At 54.8% G+C, this 16,117-nt stretch overlaps 2 protein-coding genes across 5 annotated transcripts; both read left to right on the forward strand.

The window, feature by feature from the left end:
- Window positions 1-337: 337 nt before the first annotated feature.
- Window positions 338-1,792, forward strand: MRPS21 (mitochondrial ribosomal protein S21). Of its 3 annotated transcripts, none has more exons than XM_075525074.1 (3): window positions 338-484; window positions 788-883; window positions 1,571-1,792. In XM_075525074.1, the coding sequence occupies exons 2-3, from the start codon at window positions 801-803 to the stop codon at window positions 1,749-1,751; spliced, it is 264 nt and encodes an 87-aa protein (XP_075381189.1). In that variant the 5' UTR covers window positions 338-484; window positions 788-800; the 3' UTR covers window positions 1,752-1,792. The 3 variants fall into 3 exon arrangements, with proteins under 3 accessions (XP_075381189.1, XP_075381188.1, XP_075381187.1); XM_075525073.1 differs by having other exon boundaries at window positions 340-484; window positions 785-883; XM_075525072.1 differs by lacking the exon at window positions 338-484 and having other exon boundaries at window positions 689-883.
- Window positions 1,793-2,717: 925 nt separating this feature from the next.
- On the forward strand, window positions 2,718-15,867 carry PRPF3 (pre-mRNA processing factor 3). 2 transcript variants are annotated; one of them, XM_075524899.1, is made up of 16 exons: window positions 2,718-2,805; window positions 4,493-4,674; window positions 5,421-5,551; window positions 8,747-8,893; window positions 9,363-9,446; window positions 9,557-9,777; window positions 10,140-10,446; window positions 11,150-11,316; window positions 11,942-12,024; window positions 12,609-12,752; window positions 13,020-13,119; window positions 13,647-13,760; window positions 14,313-14,431; window positions 15,025-15,108; window positions 15,218-15,279; window positions 15,602-15,867. In XM_075524899.1, the coding sequence occupies exons 2-16, from the start codon at window positions 4,530-4,532 to the stop codon at window positions 15,746-15,748; spliced, it is 2,055 nt and encodes a 684-aa protein (XP_075381014.1). In that variant the 5' UTR covers window positions 2,718-2,805; window positions 4,493-4,529; the 3' UTR covers window positions 15,749-15,867. The 2 variants fall into 2 exon arrangements, with proteins under 2 accessions (XP_075381014.1, XP_075381015.1); XM_075524900.1 differs by lacking the exons at window positions 2,718-2,805; window positions 4,493-4,674; window positions 5,421-5,551 and adding an exon at window positions 7,796-7,889.
- Window positions 15,868-16,117: the final 250 nt, after the last annotated feature.

Here is a 16,117-nt window from a genome sequence, read left to right on the forward strand (position 1 = left end):
GGGTGGGACCCCCGTGTGCCCCCCACGGTGCCCCGCTGCTATGGGGCAGGGCCGGGGGGGGGGGGGGGGGGGGGGCAGGCCCGGTGCCCCCCAGCCTGGCCCCACACATCTCCCGGACCCCCAGCCTGGCCCCACGGGGTGCGGTGCCCCCCAACGTGCCCCAGTCCGCCCCCAGCCCCACGGGGCCGGGCCTGGACCCCCCGACAGGGCCCGGTGCCCCCCCCCCCCCCATCCTGACCCCTGCCCCACATCCTGGCCCTGACCCCGTGACCTGCACCCTAAGGGTTAACCCCCGCCCCCGTGCCCCACTTCCCAGCCCCGCCCCTTGCCCCACAAGCTCAGGCCACGCCCCCTGCCCCGCCTCCCAGCTCCGCCCCTCCCCGAGCCCGGCTCCCTAAGCCCCGCCCCACAGCCCCGCGACCCTCGCCGCAAGCCACGCCCCCGCGGTGCCCGGGTTGACTTCCGGTTCCGGGGCGCTGGGGCGGTGAGTGGAACGGGCGCGGCTTCTCCGGGGGGTCCCGCCGCGATCGCGACGTGTGCGGGACCGGGACCGCGATGGGAATGGGGACGGGGACGCGGGGGGGGCGGTGGCGGCTCTGTCGGGGCCTCCGGTGGCGGGGGGAGCCGGGCCCTTCCGTGAGGGGAGGGGGGGGCCCTTACCGGGTCCCGCCGTGAGGCGGGGGGGGCCCTGCCAGCTCCCGCCGTGGGGCGGGGAGGAAGAGCCGGCCCTGCCGGAGGTGCGGGGCCCGGGGCCCCCCCGGCCCAGCCGCCCCCCGTCCCGCAGCAGAGCGGCGGCCGCCATGGCGAACCACCTCCGCTTCGTGGGCCGCACCGTCATGGTCCAGAACGGCAACGTGGAGGCGGCGTACGGCGCTCTCAACAGGTGAGGGGAACCGGGGGGCGTCACCGGGGCTGCCCCGGAGCTCGGCCGGGCGGGGACCCAACGGCGCTGGGGCGGCTCTGGGGCTCGGGAGGGGCCCGTTAAGCTGGAGGACAGAACGATCGCGCTAATTAAATCGGGGTTAATTAGTTAATGGGTGGGGGTCTCTGCCTCGAATCCCCCCGTGGCGCGTCCCTGGGGGCTCCTCGTCCGGTTTGACCCCGAGAATTGGGCTCAGAGCATACATTTGTAGGGGTTTTCTCTACGCTTGAGGCCTCTGAAGCGCAGGCGGTGACGGGAGGGCCCTGCGGGGCTTGTCCCGCCCGCTCTCCATCCCGCCGCCTCCTCGGACACGGATTTAATTAAATGAAAAAGAATTTAAAAAAGAAACGGGCACAAAACCAGGCAGGGATGCGGGCAGCGGCATCGCCGGGGGTTTGGAGGGTTGGTGGCCGGCGACAGGTCCTCACAGGGGCAGCCGAGGAGGAGATGCCATCGTCGTGCCGCACCCGCCTTCGTTAGTCCCAGCTTAACGAAGCTCCCGGCGTTCCACTCCTCGTGATCCGAGGTCGGGTCCTTCCCGCGGGCGACGCTTCTGGAAGCCGCAAACCCCACACGGAAACGCTTCGGCTCCGGTGCTGCGGCCACAGAAACTGGGGGGTGCCTGACCTCATCTCTCCCCCTCCCCAGGATCCTCTCGCACGACGGCCTGGTGGAGGCGGTGCGGCGGCGGCGGTACTACGAGAAGCCGTGCCGGCGGCGGCAGCGCCTGGCCTACGAGGCGTGCCGGCGGGTCTACAACGCCGAGATGGGGCGGAAGATCGGCTTCCTGGCACGGAGCAACCGGCAGGACCCCTGGCTGGGCTGCTAGGGGGGCGGCCGTTCCCCCCTCTAAATAAAGGCCCCTCCCTTGAGTCGCGTTTTAATTTATTTTTAATTAATTACGCCTGATGAGGCGGGGATTGGCCCCGCGGCGGACACGTGGTCGTTTCCCGCGCTCGCAGCCGGCGGGGGGGGGGGGGAAGGCGGGTGTTCGCCAACCACGTGATGTGGGCGGGGCCGGGAGAGCGCGCCACGCCTCTTCTCTGTAAGCCCCGCCCGTGTCCGCACGCCCCGCCCTCCTCCTTCTTCCCGGCACCCCCCGCGCGAGCGGGCGCGCAGGCGCCGCGCGGCCCTTTCCGCTTCCGCCCCGACGTGCCGTCGCCGTCAGGGCCGCCGCTGACCGGGCCGGGGCCTGCCGGGGCCGCGCCCCGCTGCGCCCGCTCCGGTGAGGGCAGGGGGCCCGCCCCTGAGGGGAGGGGGTCGCCGGGGGGAGCGCGGGAAGGAGGGAGGAAGGGAGGGGGGCGCCGGGCGGGAGAGGACGCGGCTGAGGGGAGGGGGGGGGGGGGGCACCGGGGAGGTCGGGCCTGAGGCGGCCCCGGGGCCGTTCGCCGGCCCCCAACCGGCGCGGAGCCGTTCGCCGTGGACCCTCCGCGCTGGGGCCGCCTCCCCCGGCTAGGCCGCACCGAGGGGGTCCCGCTTGCAGCGCCGGGACCGGAAGGGGGGGGCGGCCGGCGGGGGCAGCGCGGGCTCCGGCGGGCCGGACGGAGCCGCCGCTTCCCGTAGCGGTGGGAAGCTGGGGCCGTGCGGGAGGCCAGCGGGCTCCGCGGGTGGCGGCTGCGGGGGCCGCCGGGGATCTCCAGCGCCGAGTTCCAGCGCTTCGGTGGCGACCGGGCGTGTGAAGCCGCGTCCCGGGCGTGTGAAGCCGGTGTCTGCTCGGGGCCGGAGCCTGGGCGGGAATTCTGACCTCAGGCGGGCGAGTTTGAGGTGGCGAAGCTGAACTCTCCTTATTTTCTCCCCGAAAGAAGCAGTTTGTCTGGCCGACAGCATCGCGGGAGCATCGACTTCGGGTTCTCACCATTCCGGGAAGTAACGCAGTGAACACGGTTAGTGCTTGTATCGGTATTTAAAATCTGACATAGCCGTTATTTATTTCCCCACCGGGTTCCTTGTTGACGCCCCGTGCGAGTCCCTGCGGTCCCGGGGGTGCTCGGAGCGCTGGCGGAAGCGTTCCCTACGGACACTGAACGGCGCGTTTGCTCTCCCGGTATTCCAAGTGGAGCGCCGATAAACCTGTTGCGCTCCTCTGCCGGTCCTCGTTAGATTAGAGAGGTTGAAGGTTAATATAGAGCTTAAAAGAAGCACTAATTATATAAGTTCCGTGTTTAATAGCAGACGTGCACGAAGCTATTGATGTGTCAGTGTAGTAATTAATTATTTCAACTCGTCTTGAACCTTCGGCTTTGTCCCGAAGCGTTACGTACTGCAAAGTCAGAACTTAGAGGTGGGATTCTGTAATAATGTTCTTTTTAGGCTGTATTTGACGTTGCTTTTCAATATATCTCTGTGAAACCTGCTGTAAAAAGGAGGTGACCGCGGAGATTTTTCAGGCTTTGGGCTGCAGAGAGGTAAGAGCTCTCCAGAGGGAGTGGGCCCCCTCGTCGCTGCTTTAAACCTTTAGATTTTCTTCTCTTGGCTGAAGTTCACAGACCCCAAATCGAGAAGTACTTCGTTAGAACTAACGCCTAGGCTCTTAATTCTCAATTTCAGGAACGATAACCGTATTTGATCGGATTTCTGTTAAAATAGACCAACGTTAACGTCAAGGCTCTGCAGGCCTTTTCGTGTGGGGAAGAAATGCCGAGGTCAAACATATTTCCTTAAGAAGATTTTCTCCTGTTTCCAGATAAAGGAGACTTGGTTTCCAAATCAGATTAGAGCCCGGGCGCGTAATTAAACGTTATTGCATCTGCAGACCGTGACTGACGGCGTGAGAACCGCTAACGCTTAACTGCGAGAAATTTTTGCCTTGAAAAATCTGTAATTTCGGGTTCGCCGACGGCGGCTGCTGGTTTAAGCAGCAAACACAGAGGCAGCTGGGCGTGTGCTGAGCTTTTAAGTATCGGTGAAGCAGAGCGTGTTCAAAGTAGTTTGTGAACCTCACAGGAAAGACACTAATTAAGGGTGAGCGGGTGCGTGTGAGGTTTTTCTATATCTGCTTGAGGTGTTGTTTAGCTCACGTCGTGCGAGGCAGGCTCGCAATTGCTCTTCTGAAACTACGGAGCGCAGACTGTGGGTCTTGAGGCGCGTTAGTAACTGGCCTAGCAGCCACGAAAAGAACGGAGAGAAGTTCAGAGAGAAGCTGAGGCGTGAAGGGACGCCCCGAGATCAAACGTTCCCGTCCCGTTTGTGGGGGATCCGTGTGTGGAAGCGGAGCCTGGTGTGGAAGGACGGGTACGGTGCTCGTCGCGTGTCCTCCTGTCATCCGTGAGGGATGCGGGAGGTTCAGGGCTTTCTCTGCAGAGTAATCTGCAAGCACAATTTCCCTTCGCAGGGCTTGATGCTGTGTCTTGTTTGCTCAGGTCGTGGGCTCCTCGCTGCTGAGGGCCTTCCTCCGCATGTGGCTCACCTAATTTTAGCTTGTGTTTTAAAAACAATGGAGAAAAAGTCATCTTTGAGAGCTTTCACCACTTCTAAGCTTTCTCATGAAGGAGAAGAGCGCAGCACTGGAGCAATGATGATCTGATACTTTATTTTACTAGTCTGTGGTTTTCTCGTCTGTCTTCTTTACAGGTACAAGCGAGATAATTCAATTCAGCTCCTGGCAAAGATGTCGCTCTCCAAAAGGGAATTGGATGAGCTGAAACCATGGATCGAGAAGACAGTGAAGCGAGTCCTGGGGTTCTCGGAGCCCACCGTGGTCACCGCAGCGCTGAACTGCGTTGGGAAGGGCATGGACAAAAAGAAAGCAGCCGGTACGTCCCGCAGGCTCCAGCCCTGACCCTGCAGCTGTTCGTAGAGGTGGTCAGACCCCCTTGATGGGGAAAATAGGTGCACACAAAGCCTCAAATAGCTTTGAAATAGCCTCAAATCAGATTTAAACTCGCTCCCTCTATTCCCGGAAGAGCGACCTCATGCTGAGCTGCGTGGCAGGTTGTGGTTTTGTTGCCGGTGGTGGCTGGCAGTGTCCGGGGCGTCCTTGCAGATGTGAAATCTGGTTTGCGTTGAGCCAGTTTTATAAAACAAACAAAACCCCCCAAACCTGGAAACTCGAGTGTACGTGGGGGTGATTCTGATTCAGCCTGGATGAGGCAGAGGTGAGTACATGCAAATCCACACAGACAGGTGAGACACGATCAAAAGCTGTGGAATATGTTACAAAAACCGAGGAAGTAAAAACGAATTTAAGGCCTCTTTTTCTAAAGGGATTGAAAATGATAATTTAACCTGTGGCGCTTTTTTTGACCATTAGAGCCCTAAGTTTTTTCTAGTCGAGGCCTGGACTGCCTTAATCCTTCAGAGTTTAAAGCTCCTGACAACAGGATCTGCAGATCCCAGAGGCCTCCGGAGCCCAGGTCGCAGGCCTCGCTGCATTAGTAGGGTTGAATCCACCTTTAAATAAGTGGTATACAGCTTCGCAGAAGTCTCTGATAATTCTCCGTTCTCCTGCTCATCCCAAGCAGTGAATTCTGCCATTTACACGACTCCCCCTCTTTTCCAGACCACCTCAAGCCCTTTCTGGATGATTCCACCCTACGATTTGTGGACAAACTCTTTGAAGCGGTGGAGGAAGGCCGAAGCTCCAGGCACTCCAAATCCAACAGTGACCGGAATCGGAAGCGAGAGCTGAAGGTGATTATTGATTGCTTTTTTCTGTGGTTCGGTGGCCGTGGAGGCAGCACAGGTACTCTGCCACACTTTCCTCTTCCAGAGAGGTACATCTCGTAACGCTTAAAGTTCAAGAGAAAAGACCCTTCTCCATGATGAAGTGTGTGAGCCTTTACCTTTCGGTTCTCTTTACCTTCAGATGAGGTAGCGCCGTGCTCTCCTTGCTCTCCTTGCTGGCGGCCAAGGCGGAAGCTTAGGCTTTTGGTTTCTCTAACGATCTCCGCCAGGCTTGTGCGGCAGAGTAACTTCACAGGGCCCCATCTCTCTGTTTTCTTTTGTACTCTTTACCGTTGCGTTGGCAGTGCTGTGTTTTTCCTGGGAGCCTGGGATAGGTTCTCCCAGCTCCCAGCAACTTCCCGTTGCTCTTCCTCGCCCAGACGCGGCTCATTTCACTCCGCCAGCCGACTCTCCCCGTCAGCAAGTGAATGGGGCTCTGCGGTGGGTGATCTGGTGGGTTTTCATTCTCTTTTTCCATCCGAAATCAACAGAGGGTGGTTTTTGACAAGTGGCGTCGTAGCACAAGGTTAATTACAGCAGGGATTTAATAGCGCTCTGGTGTTTCTCCCATCTAACGCTTTCTGGGATGGTGGAAGTCTCATGCATCCAAACCTGTTTTCACCTCCTTTCTTCTCTTGAAGACTTTACTCGCCATCTTCTGGAATTGCATTTTTCCCATCACTCGCATACCCAGTTTAAAAGGGGCTACTCTCCATGCTGCTCCCCGCTTACAAAGTAAGTTTCCTTTCACTTTTTCCGAGGTTCCTATTTTATGGCAATCTGTGTTTCTCTGTGACAGTTTTAGGCAGCACTTAACCTCAGCGAGCTCGAATAATCCTGTTCAGGATTTGGATCTCTTCAGGTGTGCTGGGAGACAGCTGCCTCCGCTCCCTATTTTCTGTTAGAAACTTGCTTTTTTCTCCCACTGTCTGGCTAAGGCTTTAACTGGTGCCAGAGAAGGGTCTCCTCCAGGTCTGGGTACGTTGACCGGTTAGGGAACGGCGCGTTAAAACAGCTTCCATCCTGCAGAGCTGGTGCAGCCTGAGGAGTGCCGGTGCAACCCAATTTACTTGTCTGGAGAGGTTTGGGTTCACATGTCCCAGCCCCCCGAGAGCAGCAGTAGCTTAAAAGGACTTCAGCCTTCTGCAGCTTTCTTGATCGCAACAGAGGTGCCAATAAGTGTCTTTCAAGTATTTCCATGCTGCCGTTCCACTTTAATTTGGGTACTGGGCTGGCACAGCCACGCACTGTGCCGAGCTGCCACGGGGCCGTTAAAAAGCGAGGTTTCGGCTAGGCTGGTGGATCCTAGCTGCTCCCCTCCACCCTCTTGCTTTTGACCTCTTGGGGAGATGGCGGAGAGATAGGGACGTCGTCAGTCCCATCGCTGCTTGGTGCTTCGTGGTGGCAGGATTGGGGGCCGCAGCCTGGCGGGGTGACTCTCGCAGCCCCGTGGCACGGCTAACGCGTGTGGATCCCACCTTTCTTCACAAGTTGAATTCAGATCGTGCCCGCCATCGGGCTGTCTTGTCCTCTCATCTTCCTCGTGGCCGTGGCCAGTGTGCTGCATTACGGGGAGGGGAGGGAGCAGCATCCTGTTGCAGAGGGGATCTTGTGCTGGTAGAGCGGAGCAGGGACGGGGCTGGGTATGCAGTAGGTGATTCTTCTCCAGTGAAGCGTCCGCTGGGGTGTCTCGCATGACCGCAGGTGATTAATGGTGTTCTCGGCTTCCCAGCTAGCCCGAAAGCGGGGCTGGGAAGCCGCAGAGCAGACCTATCCTCTTCTCTTGGCTCCTGGCGTGGGGACAGGCGTCCCGCCTGCCAAATTGTCAACCCTTCTCTCCAGAATTACCTTTCTTGGAGGTCCTCCATCAAGGTCTAGATCTGTCCTGACCCTGCTGTAACGCGAGATGGTCTGGTGACGTTGTCAGATCATGGTCATACTTGCAGACTGACCTTCCCCCCCACCCTGGTGCAGATTTTAGAGTTGAATTTGTACTTGTACACTTAGATCTTGTAGCAATGAGCAGTGGATTAATTCAGAATGCTACTTACTGGTCATGTTAGCTGTCTTCAGCGTGCTGCCTGGCCTGCCTTCTCTCTCCTCGATTAACTCTTGTGGGGTAGGTCGTTGCTTGGGAAGTTTCAGGAACTAAAACGTAATGGTTTACACACTTTATACTATGGGCAAGTCCTTTCTCTTGAACTTGTAGGTTTTCCAAGAAGTACCTGTGTCTGGATGAGGAAGTGTCCTTGTAGAATATGAACCGTTATAGTGAAGAAGGGATTGCAACTAACGCTTACAACCGGTGTGTATATTTTCTTTTCGAATAACACCTTGACACACACACACACTACAATAACACAGTCGCATGGACAAATCCAGTTTACCGTACACAAAACAGGCACTGACTAGATGAAATCCATGGCTGCAGTCTCACGAGCTGGGGCCTGCTTGAACAGAGCTCCGCATAAAGCGCACCTCGCCTTTTGTTTTGTGACCCTCACGCTGCATGCGAGTCCATCAGCGTGGTCGTTGCTCCGCCTGCTCTCCGAGCTGCGCTTCTCCGGAGCGGCTCAGTTTGAGCGCAGCGTCATTGGATCCGAGCTGGAGTCGGCTGGGTCGGAGCGTGAGGGAATGCCGCAGGTGTCCCGACCCACCATGGGGCTGGGGCTGGAGTTGCATCCTTCTTTTGGGGAGGAGGTGGTAGGACAGCGCAGCTTCCTTCACCAAACCCTCTGAAGTTGGCGGAAGACGTGGAAAGCATTTTAGCCCAGTCAGGTCAGCTTGTGGGTAGGCTTTTTCCATCTCTCTGGGTAGCTGAGCGAGACCTTAAACCTCCTCAGTGCCAAAAAAACTTTGACCGCCTGAGAGAACGATGCCGGCTTTTACACAGGCGCATCCCTGCGATGTCTCCTGTCCTTCAAGCTCTTGCATGGATCATCATTGATGCTTCTCTGGTGGGGGACCAGGGCGCAGGCTTCGTGTGGGATTACCAGTAGATCATTCTGCAAGTGCCGCCCTGGAAACTCTGAACCACAATGCAGTGCTGACCGTACCGTGCCGGATCTGATCTGCGTGGTGGTTCCTCGTCTTAAAACAGTGGCCGTGAGGACAACTCTTTGTTTTTAACCACTCTTTTCTCCTTCTCTTCTTTTACGTTAGGATGTGTTTGGTGATGACTCTGAGGTATCCAAGGAATCTTCCGGTGTCAAGAAGCGGCGCATACCGCGATTCGAGGAGGTTGAGGATGAGCCTGAGGTCATTCCAGGCCCGCCATCAGAGAGCCCAGGGATGCTGACCAAGCTACAGGTCAGTCTAACAAGGCTGTGTTACCTGAGCTCTGCCCCAGAACAGAGCTGCCTGTGCCTGAGATCATGAATCCCAACGTGGCTTAGTGTTTATCTTAATTCATATCACGAGCTGAGCAAGCAGATGTCAAGTTGCTCTTGACTGTCCTTTGCTGCAATCGTTGCCTGCGTTCGCTTCACGAGGCTCACTGCCGCTTGTGCGTTAGGCTGACGATAACGTGAAGCCTTCGAGTGAGGAAAGTTTGGATGTTCTCTTCGCATAAGCTGGAGTAAATGGTCTTGGTAGAGAGTGCCTGCGCTGTTGGATTCCTTCTCTACAGCCGGAGGTGGTTGACTGGAGCAGTTTGATACAATTCTGTTCTCACTAAGCTGGCTTGCGTTGTGTTTGCAGCTGTAAAAGGGTGCTGAGGACCCCTTCCCTCCTTCTGATAGAGGGAAGAAAAATTCACTATCCAATTTTCTTTCCACAGATCAAACAGATGATGGAGGCAGCCACCCGGCAGATTGAAGAGAGGAAAAAGCAGCTGAGTTTCATCAGTCCTCCAACACCACAGGTACCTACCGGAAGCAACAGGCGAATCCCACAGTCCCCGTTTCAGCTATGACATGGTGACTTAGGTGTGCTGGAACAGGCACGTAACAAACCTTCTTTCTCTGTCAACAGCCAAAAATTTCTTCTTCATCCCAATCGGAACGTCTCCCCATCGGCAACACAATCCAGCCCTCCCAGGCAGCGACGTTCATGAACGATGCCATCGAGAAGGCCAGGAAAGCTGCGGAGCTGCAGGCCCGAATCCAGGCTCAGCTGGCCTTGAAACCAGGGCTCATCGGCAACGCCAACATGGTGGGGCTGGCCAACCTGCACGCGATGGGGATCGCGCCACCGTGAGTACCTGCCGTTTGCTGTGTAATCCTGACGAGCGTAACGCCAGAATGCCGATGGAGAGTCTGACCAAAGGTTTCTCCAGCGCTGTTGGTTCCCTAGCAGTGGCCTTAACGGCCGCTGAAGGAACAAATTTTATATTAAGGAGGTGAAATGGAGGTTACTCCTTCCTTGGGTAAGACTCCCAACTTCTGCACGCGAGATTTGAGTCCTTTCTGGCAGCGTAGATGAGATTTAACGTTGTGAGGAGGCCTTTCACAAGTCGTGGGCTGCTTTGGTGCTTACCGTGGAAATAAGGCTCACGTTTCCTTTGAATTAATGCTGTACTCGCATTTTAATGCAATGTATCTTGTCTTGCCACCAGGAAAGTGGAGCTGAAGGATCAGACAAAGCCTACGCCACTGATCTTGGATGAGCAAGGCCGAACTGTTGATGCGACTGGTAAAGAGATTGAGTTGACTCACCGCATGCCAACCCTAAAAGCAAACATCAGAGCTGTGAAGAGAGAGCAGTTCAAACAACAGCTTAAAGAAAAGCCCTCGGAAGATATGGAATCGAACACTTACTTTGACCCCCGGGTCTCCATAACCCCAGCCCAGCGTCAGAAACGCACCTTTAAGTTCCATGAAAAAGGCAAATTTGAGAAAATTGCCCAGAGGTTGCGAACGAAGGTATTTGAGGTCTTGCCATGCTAACTGACAGCACAGAAGTGAGGGTTCGGTTCGGGATGGGAGTTGATTCTCCTCTCCTGGGATGTGAAGGGATGCTGTGTTGGCTTTGACTGAGAAACTTTTCAGTAAAGTCACCTGAAACTTTTCTGTCAACACCGTTCTTGTCGGAAAGGCGGGCATCCAAATTAGAACATGTGTGTGGAAAGCGTTTTCTTACAGCTGTCTTCGCTTGATGAAAGACAAAAATCTATTTTTTTGACAAAAGATTGAAAATTTCCAAAGAGAACTGATCATTTTCTGGCCGAGTGTTCTTTCCACAGAAGTGATCACCCTGGAGGTGGAGATTTAAAGGAATCTTGGTAAAATGCCCAAGTTCTTGGGGAGAAGGGGAGAGAACAGCTTCATTAGACAGGAAAGTCCAGGGATATGATGCCTAGCGAGACGCTCCTTTGGGATCGTTCCATGCTCCTAGAAGGCTCAGTGATAAGATGATAAGACCAGATTTTTGTTGGCGAGTTTGTGAGCTTCTGCAAAAGCACTCCACCGTCATGTGCTGTGTGGTTTCTTCTGCGGTCTGTTTCAGATTGTTTAAAAAAAAAAAACAACCAAATAAATCAGCAGGTGCCTACATATTGTGCTTTTCCTGAAGGTTGTGCTATTTTGGAATGACCTTTATCTGCCATTTTCCTCTCCTTGTTCTCAGGCTCAACTAGAAAAACTGCAGGCAGAGATCTCGCAGGCTGCCAGGAAGACAGGGATACACACTTCCACCAAGTTGGCTCTTATTACCCCAAAGAAAGAGCTGAAAGAGGGGGAGATCCCAGAGATAGAGTGGTGGGACTCCTACATCATCCCTAACGGCCTTGACTTGTAAGTAGTTTACTTGCCAGATTTTGATCGTTCTGCCGCAGGAGGAAACTCGGGGAGTTTCTCGGGGGTGACACGGTGGTCTGTTGAGCGCTTGGGTAACGCAGGCCAGACGTAGCTGCTTGAGCTATTGAATTCCACCTCCCTCGTCTCCGAGATCCAGGTGGGCACTAGGTTTGCTCCCAAAGTCTCTCTTGGGGCTGGTGGTAGCCCTTCTCCCTTGCTGGAGGCAGCGTTCCTCCAGCGACTGCCATAGAGTTAGAGGAATTTTATTTTGGCCCAAAGCTGGTGGTGTGTTTTGTTTTTTTTTTTTTTTTTCCCGAGCATGAGCGAGTGTTCTGTACAAGTCTCATTCACGGCAGAGCTGTGGGAAGCCTGCCTCCTAACCGTGAAATGTGGGTGGATATTCCGCTGGGGGAGACGCCTGCGCATTAATACTAGGTCACTGCGCGTCTCCTTCGGCACATCGAGCTCCGGGCTTTGCTTTGGGTAGGGATTTGCGCGTGTCACGTACCCACCACGGCTGGCCCAAGGGAAGTGTTTTGTTTTTTGTTTTGGCTTGTGTTTAAGGGAACGCAGGAATTCAGGCTGGGAGGTTTGCAATGACGCCCAACTCTCTCCTTTCTAGAAAAGGTGGAACGTCTTCAAAGAGAGACGAGTACTTTGGGATCACAAACCTCGTGGAGCACCCAGCGCAGCTCAACCCGCCAGGTACTGCCCCAGTTTTGGTTGACTTCGCTGTTAAACCAGACACAAAATACTCCGAGCGGCTGGCGCTTGGTGGGGTGAACCAGCATGTGAGCCCCCACTTGTAGCACTGCAGCCCAGCGTCTCTTGTCCCTGTGAGGAGAAGAAATTGTGCAAAGATAAGTCTGGAAGCTCTGCAAAGGTAGCTGAAGTTGGGAGGGAGAGTCTCTGCCTGGTTTTTGGAAACTTGATATAAAACCTGTAGCGGTTACCTGTAGCTTGCTTACCTATCGACGGCCTGCTCTGTGCTCACTGGGGCAGCAGTGCAGACACGAGTTCCTCATCTCCAGCAGCTTGGTTTTGACCTTCTTGCCCTGAGGAAGGGACATAAAATAATCACAGAGCGTTTTACTTCTCAGTAAAATAAAAAAATAGCCTGTTTTCCTGGTTCTGTGTTTGGGGCAAACAGCCTGCAGCGCTGCAGAGGTCGGGTTTGTCGATAAGGCGTGGATGTAAGGGAGTGTGGTACGGGTGTCACGGTTGCAAGGCAGTATTTTCACATCTTTAAAAGCAGGTTTACATTTATCTTGCTTCATTTCTCTTCCCAGTGGACAGTGACACACCAGTGACCCTGGGCGTTTATTTAACTAAGAAAGAGCAGAAGAAATTACGGCGACAGACTCGGAGAGAAGCCCAGAAGGAGCTGCAAGAGAAAGTCAGGCTGGGCCTGATGCCACCGCCAGAGCCCAAAGGTAAATGACGGCTACGGCGGGCAGGCTGCGAGCAGAGCTCCGGGCTGACGCAGGCCCTTAGCCGTCAAACCGGCCGCCCGGGCCGAGCGCGGACGTGGTTGGGAATGCTGCAGGGGATTGCACGGACCTGTGTATCGGTGTGTGTTGGTGTGACCCGATACCTACCCGTACAGTCGGTTTATGAGCCTACAAGTGTGCTTGGTGTTTTTATGGCAACCTGGTGTCCGACAGGAGCCTCTCACAGCTCCTCTCCCGTTTCCCTTGCAGTAAGAATTTCAAACTTGATGCGAGTACTGGGGACAGAAGCTGTTCAGGACCCAACAAAAGTCGAAGCTCACGTTAGAGCGCAGATGGCGAAGAGACAGAAGTAGGTGGCACGTTGTACCTTTTTTTTTTTTTTTTTCTGGTCATTTTTAGATGGATTTAGTGCTGGTGCTGTATTTGTAGAGAACGAAATGCTTGAACTGATGCAGCAAAGCAGAAGCGGTGTGATTTTCTGCGTGTTGTTCTTGTAGCCTGTTTCAGCTGCCTTAAATGACCCTTCCCAGGCCTGGGGGGAGCTGGGTCTTGGTGATCAGCTCTTGCCACTGGAGAGTGGCCTCGTGCCCTGTATTAAACGAGTTTCTCATCATGATGATGATCGCCGTCGCAGTTGTTACTAATCAGTGTTTTCAGGGAAGAGACCGAGGATGAATTGGACTGGTGACTGGCTTAAAAAAGCCCACGTGCTTTTAATTCAGGCAGGTGGAGGCAGAAATCCGGGCAGGCGTTGCAGCTGCTTTGGGATCCGTGGAACATATTCTGTGCTTAGGAAGAGAAGGATCCGTTTCGATGCCGTAACGGGTACACCGCAGGCTGCATTTTGCTTATTGCTGCCTCTCTCTTTGCATCCAGAGCTCATGAAGAAGCAAACGCTGCGAGAAAGCTCACGGCAGAACAGCGGAAAGCGAAGAAGGTTAAAAAGCTGAAAGAAGACGTTTCGCAGGGAGTTCACATAGCTGTGTACAGGTGAGCGCTGGGCTGGGCGCTCTTGGCAGTGGTTCACTGTACGTCTCTTTCTAAATACACCTGAATTGCTCTATAGAAACTTGCTGATAGAGAGGAGCAGCCTTCAGTAGCTCGTCAGGTTTCCATCAAGCATTAAAGTATCCCGGCCTGTAGCAATTCCACTGTCCCAAAAGACATGTCCATTAACTCTGTCCTTAATTCGCCGTGTCACAGCCGAGCACTAAAAACACGTCGGGTTTGGAGCGTTTCAGCTGGGATTGAAGTTTCTGATGAGGAGAGCCATTTCCCAGCTGTCAGAGCTAACCTGGTACACTGATGTGCAGAAATCGGGAAACTTTTGAGATCTAAATGAAATGAGAACGGGAAGGGACGGATGCAGCCCCTCTGAGCAGTCCAATAACAAACGAGGTGTGGGTAAAGCCCCTGAGGAGCTGGAGGAGGAAATGCTGGACCCAATCGAGGCAGGGTAGGAAGCTCTTATGGCTGGTGATAATAGTTCTGTTTTTCTACAAAGGTTTGTTGTGGTTTTTTTTTTTTTTATCCTATCCTTAGGGTCAGAAACTTGAGCAATCCAGCAAAAAAATTCAAAATCGAGGCGAACGCTGGCCAGCTGTACTTAACAGGCGTGGTGGTGTTACATAAAGATGTCAACGTGGTCGTGGTAGAAGGAGGTGAGGACTTCCGAGGCAGGCTTTTGGTCACGGCGTAGCGTTCAAAAGCTTGCCACTTAGCAAAAATTACCGTGAAAATTGTTGACTGAGGGTTACGGAAGGACAAGGAAATAAGGAGGCTGTTTGAAACTCCCTTAATTACGGCTCTAATGGGGTTAGCGCTGACTGCAGAGCGCGCTGTAATCCAGTTAGAAAACCCAGCGCGTTCGATGTTGAAGGGAAAAGCACTTGATTTGAATTCGCGATGCTCTGAGCGGATGCTTAGAGGGAGGAGAGCCTCATCTCTCGGTCTGGCGCGGTTCCTCACGGTTCGCACAGTTCTAAGTAATTTTGCGAGGTGTCGAAGAGCTTGTTTGGCAGCAGGAAATCCCGAGGTGGCCGAAAGCTGCGCCAAAGGATGCGGGAAAGGCTTGGCCGCCCCGGGCGCGTTAGTGCTGGATCGGCCTGGCCACGCTTTACTTGCCCGTGCCCGGTCAGCTGGGTGCGCTGGGAAGTGTTTGTGGGCATCGTTTGGCTTCTGCTGCTTTTTAGAATCTCCTAAAAACTGAAGGTTAAAGGACTTTTTGTGAATGTTGAGTCTCGATTCTCCCCAGGCCCGAAAGCACAGAAGAAATTCAAACGTCTTATGCTTCATCGAATAAAATGGGACGAACAAACATCGAACACAAAGGGAGAGGGTAAGTGTAAAACTGCGTGCGGAGGGGTGGTGAAGCGGCTCCTTCTCTGCCTTTGGGACTAAAATTAGCTTTATTGGTTGTTTCTTTTTTTTTTTTTTTTTTTTTTCAGATGATGATGAGTCTGATGAGGAGTCTGTTAAGAAAACAAACAAATGCTCTCTGGTTTGGGAGGTGAGTCGTGGATGTAGTTCAGTACGGGGGGGCTTAGGCTGGAGGGAAGCGAGCCCCGTCTGACAGCAGCTGAGGCAGAAACGATGTTCTGAGGCTTCGGATCGGACGCAAACCTGCCGCTCTGACGCTTTCTGTAGCGTTTCCTGAGCTGTAACCGAACTAGGAACGTCTCCCGCACACAGTGCCTGTGCGGCGCTCCCCCTAGTCACGCGTCGGCCTGAAAAAATGTTCATTCCCGGGTTTCCCCGAGTCGCTCGGAGCCGTGTTTCCCGTGACTTTCCCCCAGAGGTGGGTTGGAAAGCGTCCCTTTTCTCCTCCCCAGGGCACAGCGAAGGACCGCAGCTTCGGCGAAATGAAATTTAAGCAGTGCCCCACGGAGAACATGGCACGGGAGCACTTTAAGAAGCACGGCGCAGAGCACTACTGGGACCTGGCCCTCAGCGAGTCCGTGCTGGAGTCCACAGACTGAGGTGAGGGGGCCGCCGCCGCCCCCCTCCTCACACCACCACCCCCGCTGGATCTCGGACAGCCCTCTCCTCCCCTTCCTCTCCTCAGTGCAGCGATTAAAGACATATTTTTTAAAACAAATCACCGTTACGCTTGTTTTCGGGACAAAGTGAGGTGGGGGGGTGACGGCGGAGGCTGCCTGCCCCTGGATCTTGCCTTCGCTGTCTGTGGAAAGAAGCGGGACGGGAAGGGTGTCTTTGAGGGAACCGGGGGGCGCAGGCTGCCCTTGGGCGTCGGGCGGCGGCAGGAGCCGCCTCCCCCTCCTTTATTTACACCACAAACTGTTTGTTTTAAAAGCCGCAGCTCTTTGCTAGCCCCGGGGTTGCGACCG

The sequence above is a fragment of the Mycteria americana genome, chromosome 25, assembly GCF_035582795.1.
Source record: "Mycteria americana isolate JAX WOST 10 ecotype Jacksonville Zoo and Gardens chromosome 25, USCA_MyAme_1.0, whole genome shotgun sequence".
NCBI classification, from domain to species: Eukaryota; Metazoa; Chordata; class Aves; order Ciconiiformes; family Ciconiidae; genus Mycteria; species Mycteria americana.

Excerpts from the sequence above, each read along its gene's own strand:
- PRPF3 (XM_075524899.1), top strand. The coding sequence starts at position 4,530 with ATGTCGCTCTCCAAAAGGGAATTGGATGAGCTGAAACCATGGATCGAG. Across the intron at positions 14,432-15,024 it reads CGTGGTCGTGGTAGAAGGAG|GCCCGAAAGCACAGAAGAAA; the intron begins GTGAGGACTTCC and ends GATTCTCCCCAG. Across the intron at positions 15,109-15,217 it reads ATCGAACACAAAGGGAGAGG|ATGATGATGAGTCTGATGAG; the intron begins GTAAGTGTAAAA and ends TTTTTTTTTCAG.
- MRPS21 (XM_075525074.1), top strand. The coding sequence starts at position 801 with ATGGCGAACCACCTCCGCTTCGTGGGCCGCACCGTCATGGTCCAGAAC. Across the intron at positions 884-1,570 it reads GCGTACGGCGCTCTCAACAG|GATCCTCTCGCACGACGGCC; the intron begins GTGAGGGGAACC and ends CCCCCTCCCCAG.